At 48.9% G+C, this 7,472-nt stretch overlaps 1 protein-coding gene across 3 annotated transcripts in view; it reads left to right on the top strand.

The window, feature by feature from the left end:
- ADCY8 (adenylate cyclase 8) overlaps positions 1 to 7,220 on the top strand; it is a 226,686-nt gene extending 219,466 nt beyond the window's left edge. For all 3 annotated transcript variants that reach the window (XM_019974064.2, XM_019974066.2, XM_019974065.2), the window contains 3 exons: positions 2,790 to 2,882; positions 4,562 to 4,676; positions 6,645 to 7,220. In XM_019974064.2, the coding sequence (XP_019829623.1) occupies positions 2,790 to 2,882; positions 4,562 to 4,676; positions 6,645 to 7,132 (696 nt within the window). In that variant the 3' untranslated portion in view covers positions 7,133 to 7,220. The remainder of the gene's footprint in view (positions 1 to 2,789; positions 2,883 to 4,561; positions 4,677 to 6,644) is intronic.
- Positions 7,221 to 7,472: the final 252 nt, after the last annotated feature.

Below are 7,472 nucleotides of genomic sequence, written 5' to 3' on the forward strand. Positions count from 1 at the left end.
GTCCACCTTGACGCAAGGGTTTTGTCCACCTGTCTAGGTCAGCCATTGGCCATGGGCCACCCCGGTGGGGGTGTGTGATCTTCCAGGCATTGCCAAGAAGAGGGCTCTCAGGGCTATTCCCCAAAATTGGTGTAATAGTGCACTGTTAGCAGCCAGCCCTGAGAGTACTCAGGAGAATGAGCCCATAAGAGAGCTGAGCTGGTATCAACAGCATCTACCCCATCCCCCTAAACAAAGCTCTCTCCCGTAATCCCCACCATCCATCTAGAATGTCCTGTGCAGTCCTGCTTCTTAATAGCTTGGATACGCCCTGCACCATCTCACCAGCAAAGTGGCCCTTGTCCTGCTTTAGGCCATATTGTTTCTCATCCGAATGACTACAGTCACCCTATCATTCACACAGATGCATCTGACTGTCAGCAACCACCAAAAGCAAGACTATTTCATCACGTTCCTTTGAAGCCTAAAATCCCTTGGCGGCTCCTCTTTGCCGGTCTTCCCAATAAACAGAGGTGGAAGACAGCATCTCTGTTGGTAGAGATGGAGGATTGAGGAGGAAAGCTGGAAAGACTAAGAGAAGGAATTGGTCCTTCTGAGGGGTTTTAGCTCAGGAGCAGCAGGAGGAAGAAGGAGATTTGAAGAGAAGGTGAAAGAGAAGAAAGAGGAGAAGCTGAGATGAGAGAGTGGAAGAAAAAGAAGAGGGGGAAAGGTGAGGAAGAAGAGAAGCCACAGAGGAGAAGGAAGAAAGAAGAGAATGTAGTCAACAGGAAGGAAAAATAAGACTCCCTGGCTTGCCAACCATCAGGCACCATCAGCCTTCCTTGCATGGGTCCTTGGATCATCTGGAATTTTTTTTTTCACAGAATAACTTATTTATTTGTGTTATAGCCTATATGCTATAACAAGAAATTATTAATGTGACAAATATATAATGAACTTCTGCAAGGCAACAAAAATGAAGTGCAGTAGATAGGTGGACAAAGTACATGGTGTTTATAACAGTAATTGGAAAGTTTGGAGATTTGTCAGATTGCATATAGACTCTGCTTGGATGAAGAAGATAATATATTGTTATCTAAAGGACATAGAAAGCAGTGAAGATACACATTGGAGAGACCAGCCTCATCTCCTAGAGAGAAATGTGAACCTTGGGGATCCTAAAACTAAAGATAATATTTTACCGTTATTACCAACAGTGCAAGTCAGATTGCCTTCTTTCTTGGGTCCAAAGAGACCCTCTAGATTCTGCCTTGATTGAGCTCCAGCCAGATAACCCTTCAGTAACTGGGTTGCTCTTCTTGCTGATGTAATTGCCACAGGAACCTGGCTCAGAGGAAGGCAGAACGTTACCTGGAGCACACGCTCCAGGACTGGGTTTGTGATAACCCAATGGCAGGACTTCTCATCCCCAGCCTCTGCCTCATCAAAGGCCGAAGAGTTCCTCACAGCTCGGTGCTCCTCACAGAGAACTGATAAAGGCACTGATAAGGAACCCCATTGTGGCTCCCGATACTCTTAGCTGCATAGTGGATATGAAATGAAAATGAAGCAGTGAAGCCTCCTAATCAACTTCTGAAGAGGGGACGCCTGGACCAGAAATTGGCCTTAAGCCAAATGGTTCCGAGGGTTTCTCAGGTGGCTCTAGTGGTAAAGAACCCGCCTACCAATGCAGGAGACATAAGAGACACGGGTTCAATCGCTGGATCAGGAAGATCCCCTGGAGGAGGGTATGGCAACCCACTCCAGTATTCTTGCCTGGAGAATCCCATGGAGAGAGGAACCTGGTGGGTTACAGTACATTGGGTCACAAAGAGTTGGACACGACTGAAGCAACTTAGCAGGCATGCATGCAAGTAGTTCCTAAGAGAAGAGAGGAAGGAAGCTCCCGCTCCTGCAGGAATCTGGGGAAATGCAATTGTAAGGAGGCAGAGGGAGGGAGGTGGGCAACCAAAAACATGCCAAAATCTCCGAGCTAAAATATTAATAGTCAAAAGGCTGCTAAGAGACCAAGCCTGCTCAGTGGCATCTGAGGATAAACGTCAGACATTAAACAGGGCTGAGAACAGACACCGCTCCAGCTACTTTCTGCCCTGGGCACAGTTTGCAGGATCTCAGAATAGTGACTTAACTTTAGCTCAAGAAGTGAAGTTACTGCAATACAGTAACCAAGTATAAGGGTTTCCCTGGTGGCTCAGTGGTAAAGAATCCACCTGCAGTGCAGGAGACACAGGTTTGATCCCTGGGTCAGGAAGATCCCCTGGAGGAGGGCATGGCAACCCACTCCAGTATCCTTGCCTGGAGAATCCCATGGACAGAGGAGCCTGATGGGCTACAGTCCCTGGGGTCGCATATGACTTGGCAACTAAACAGCAGTAACAAACCAGGTACAGACTAATGGTGCCTTAGACCAGGTGCCGACAGGAAGTGCTAAGATTTTAAATACATGCTGACAGTAAAGCCAAAAGGAGGTGTTGATCAATTTTGGAATATTTGCCCTTTATTCTTAAATCTAATAAGATAGATTTGTTTCTTTCAGAGACTCATTGGAACTGATCTAGTCCTTAGAGTATCTGGTCACACCCGTCTGGGCACCTAACACTTAGCATGTGATCAATAAACATATGTTGATGGCCTGGATGTTTGATTCCGAGAGAGGAAAGTGGTTACCCCAAGGATGCTAACCCAGCCCGAGGTGGTCCCCACGGTGCGCCAGGGGTCTGTTTCCAGGAGCCCCAGGCTGCTGGAAGCACAGGGACCAGGACTGACATTGTTGTCTGGGTCTGTTTCAGCTGCTCGGTGAAGACCGGTTTCAAGACATTGAAAAGATTAAGACCATTGGTAGTACCTACATGGCCGTGTCAGGCCTGTCACCTGAAAAGCAGGTAACGGAATGCTCTGGACTCGACCACACCCTCCGGCAGGGACCTCACTGTGGTCATGTCGCTGAAGGTGCGAGAGTGGTGGGCTGTCAGCGCCAGGAGACTTGGTGACTGGTAGGGAGAAACTCTGATAAGTGGACCTTCCAGGTGTGTGATGTATTTGTTCCCCATGTAAGCAGGATCCACCGGGTGAAACGATGCTTCTTTATGGTTGAGAAGCCTTTAGGCTTCACTCTGAGACTCACTGTTCACTTGATGTGCAAAATCAGGACCAAGAAATACCGATTATGACTCAGTTGCAGGTGTTGCTAAACCCCTGATCCTAGCCTGTTTTCTTCCTCTAATTTTTGTTTTCTCCTCCTAAAGTAATGATAATAATAGCTCCAGTGTTTAAAAATTGCAAGTCAGACTTTAAAACATTTTTTAGGAATTTGTTTTTTGGCTGCACTGGGTGTTCGCTGCAGCACGCGGGCTTTCTCTCCTTGTGTGGGTGGGGGCTTCTCATTTGGCTGCACTGGGTCTTCGCTGCAGCACGCGGGCTTTCTCTCCTTGTGTGGGTGGGGGCTTCTCTGTGGGTGGGGCTTCTCATTACGGTGGCTTTTCTTCTTGTGGAGCTCGGGCTCGAGGGCACGTGGGCTCAGTAGTCGTGGCTCCCAGGCTCCAGTATTAATACTTTCACTCTTTTGAGAGGTGATTGTGTGCCAGGGACTAGTGTTAAGTGGGAAAACCAACATCTACCCCCCAAGGTCAGTGGATGAATTGACCTGGGATAGAGTCATGCTCTCCGCACAAAGCCCTGCCCATGGTAGGTCCTCAGTAAATGCTTTCTGGATATGGATGTGAACTACCAGGGACAGGAATCCTCGTCCCTTATCATCCTTCTTTGCTCACTTTCCAACTAAAAACCTAGAAGTGTTGCAAGACTACCTGAGAAGAAACCCTTGATGGTCACTGGGTACGTGTGTGCCTCAGTCTACTGCAGGGATCCCCAGAGACATCCTCCAGGCCAAATCCAGCCCACCACCTGTGTTCATAGATAAAGTTTTATTGGAACACAGCCACACGCATTCATTTCTATTTTGTCTGTGGCTCCTTTCTGGCCAAAATGGCAGTGTTGGGTAGTCATGACAAAGACCACATGGCCCACAAAACCTAAAATACTTTCTATCTGGCTCTTTACTGATTGCAAACCTCTGCTGTAGAGAGACACAGAATTTCTTTCACATATACACTGTCATTCGGTCCCCAGGAGGTGAGCAGGCCAACTTGTTTATCCCCACTCTAGAGAAGAGGAAACTGAGGCTCAGAAAGCAAATGTCTATGTGAGTGCTTAAAGGAGAGAAACACGGCTCCTAGATTGGAAATATCATACATATGAACATAGGCGGGTACACACACACACACACACACACACACACACACACACACCTGTGAGCAGCATCAGCCTGAACAGACAAGGCTAAGGGTAGGGAATGGAATCTGAGAGTCACACATACGACACTCTCTGGAGCAAATCTCCTGGCACCCTGTGAGTCTGGACACTGATGGCTGCGCAGCTCACAACCTGTACTTCCCTTGAAGGGGGGTGTGGGTGGAGTTAGGTTAGGACACAGACCAGACCCCTGCAGCAGAAATGATCCTGTTTGCCCCTTCAGTGACGTCTTCTCTCGCGTTTGCTGCAGCAATGCGAGGATAAGTGGGGGCATTTGTGCGCCCTGGCCGACTTCTCCCTCGCCCTGACTGAAAGCATCCAGGAGATCAACAAGCATTCCTTCAACAATTTCGAGCTCCGGATTGGTGAGTAGCAGCTGGAAGGCTGGCTGGCCTCACTCCATTGAGCCCTCCTGTGCCCTGGGCACCAAGCCAGAGGCACTTTTTCCCGCAAGAATACAGCAGAACCAGTGTGACCTGGCCAAGGACAGGCCCATCTGGGCTTCTTCTTGCTCAAGATGCTGGAAGCAGGGGAAGGATTCTGGCCTGTGTGCAGAAATACCAAGAATTTGATACACCACAGCTCCTCCTTCCTCCAGCTTATCTGGAATCCCACCCATGCAAGGCCTTGGGTAGAGAGAAAGCTGACTGTCAATCATTTCCCTCTGTCTCACCTGATGCTAGGGGTCAACGCGTTGCCCTGTGGTTCTTCTGGGTATTTGCCTTGAGCCAAAAGCCAGGATTCTGTTCCTGAGGATGTCAGATGCTGAACTGAGCCAGGGACAGGCAGATAGCATTAGAGTTCTTCACTCAGCCACACAGCCCAGCATCTTTTGGGCTTTGGGACACCCTTGTGCAAAACAACAACACAATACTCACAGTGATGTGATAATAGTCATTTACAATTTGTATAACTTGTTAATTTTTTCAGCATCTCTACTAAGCCTGGGGGGCAGCGGGGGGTGGGCGGGTGCTCCTAAAGCACAGCCTAAAAGTGAACATGTTAGTCTCTCAGTTGTGTCCGACTCTTTGCGCCCCATGGACTGTAGCCCACCAGGCTCCTCTGTCCATGGGATTCTCCAGGCAAGAATACTGGAGTGGGTTGCCATGCCCTTCTCCAGATGATCTTCTCAACCCAGGGATTGAACCTGGGTCTCCTGCATTGCAGGCAGATTTACTATCTGAGCCACCTGGGACGCCCAATCTGAAAGCCCGGTGCTTAGTCCCATTCACACTGTATAGATGGGTAAACTCAGGCCCAGAGAAGGGGAGCAGCTAGCCTCAAATCGCACAGCCAAATGGTCCTCCAGCAGCCGATCCAGGATTTCCTTACTGAGATCAGTGACCTTCTGGGGGCCAGTGTGCAATCTAAAAACAAATGTTCTTGCAGTCCTCGTGTCTGAGATACCCTCTGGCTGGTGTGCCATTTTACTTTCTTGGTTCTGCTTTAGTAGCTTTCAAGTATAAAAGGTCGAGTAATAGCCATGCCTGACTTGTCAGATCCAAGGACTCCCTTTGTTCACTGGAATAAAGCAGTGATATTTTATGTTTTGATCGATGGATGGGATGTTCAGGGCTTGTTTCCACATCTTTCAAGGGCCCTACATGTCCTTTCTGAAATCACTGAATACATGATCGAACCAGAAATAAAAACAACTATAACCCTGAGCAAAGGCTCTGTAATTTCAGGAGATGTTGCTGAGATTAAGGCCAACCTGTACTTTACCCTGGAGGCATAGTTTGGAATTTGGAAAATTATGTTCCCAATGGGATTGGGCACCTCAGTTTGTGTTTCGGGTCTGCTGTAACCAGCTCTATGACTTGGGCAAGTCTTTTTAATCCTCTGGGACTGCCCTGCTCTGGTGGTCCAGTGGATAAGACTCCATACTTCCACTGCAGGGGGCACAGGTTCAATCCCCTGTCAGGGAACTAAGATTCCAAATGCCTCGAGGTGTGTCCCAAAATTAGAAAACAAAAACAAAACTCTCTGAGAGTCAGCTTTATCCTGTATAAACTGGGTTTTATATTGTTACCTCATAGTAGTAAGATGAGATAAAAATAGGTGGCCCAGTGGTAAAGACTCTGCCTCCCAATGAAGGAGCCACAGAAGATGTGGGTTTGATTCTGGGTCAGGAAGATCCCCTTGAGGAGGGCATGGCAACCCACTCCAGTATTCTTGCCTGGAGTATCCCATGGACAGAGGAGCCTGGTGGGCCACAGTCCATGGGGTCGCAGGGTCGGACATGGCTGAGCACACACACGCTCCCGGGCGGAGGCAGCTCCCTCCGAGACCTCCCTCTTCTCTCATCTCTTGCTCCTTTGCTTCCCTCACAGGCATCAGCCACGGCTCAGTGGTAGCCGGTGTCATCGGCGCTAAGAAACCACAGTACGACATTTGGGGCAAAACCGTGAACCTGGCGAGTCGGATGGACAGCACAGGGGTCAGCGGCAGGATCCAGGTCCCGGAGGAGACCTACCTCATCCTGAAGGACCAGGGCTTTGCCTTTGACTACCGAGGGGAGATCTATGTGAAGGGCATCAGCGAACAGGAAGGGAAAATCAAAACGTACTTTCTCCTGGGAAGAGTCCAGCCCAACCCCTTCATCCTGCCCCCCAGGAGACTGCCCGGTCAGTACTCCTTGGCCGCCGTCGTCCTGGGCCTCGTCCAGTCCCTCAACAGGCAGAGGCAGAAGCAGCTGCTGAACGAGAACAACAACACGGGCATTATCAAGGGCCACTACAACCGGCGGACTTTGCTGACGCCCAGCGGGCCCGAGCCGGGAGCCCCAGCCGAAGGCGCCGACAAGCCCGAGTTGCCATAAACGCATTTTCTTTGTGTTTCTTTTTTTGTATTTCTTTTATATATAAAATAAATATGCTAATAAAAAGGTTTAATTTTTTTTAGAACAAGGATGGTTTCGTTGGTCTCTGGATGCTCTAGATCGAGGACACGATCTGAGTTTCTCTCCCGTCACAGACATTTCTTCGTCGTCTCTTACGTACATGGTTTATTGGAAAGTGAATATAAGTAAGACCTTGTCCTTGACCTTCAGAGGCTCACAATGGACTGTGAAAAGAGAGACCTGTAAACAGAGACTCAGTACAGTGGGATCCGCATAAAGAGCTGCTGCTTATACAGCGCCTGTCATAGTGCCTGGTACA

The sequence above is a fragment of the Bos indicus genome, chromosome 14 (assembly GCF_029378745.1).
Source record: "Bos indicus isolate NIAB-ARS_2022 breed Sahiwal x Tharparkar chromosome 14, NIAB-ARS_B.indTharparkar_mat_pri_1.0, whole genome shotgun sequence".
NCBI classification, from domain to species: Eukaryota; Metazoa; Chordata; class Mammalia; order Artiodactyla; family Bovidae; genus Bos; species Bos indicus.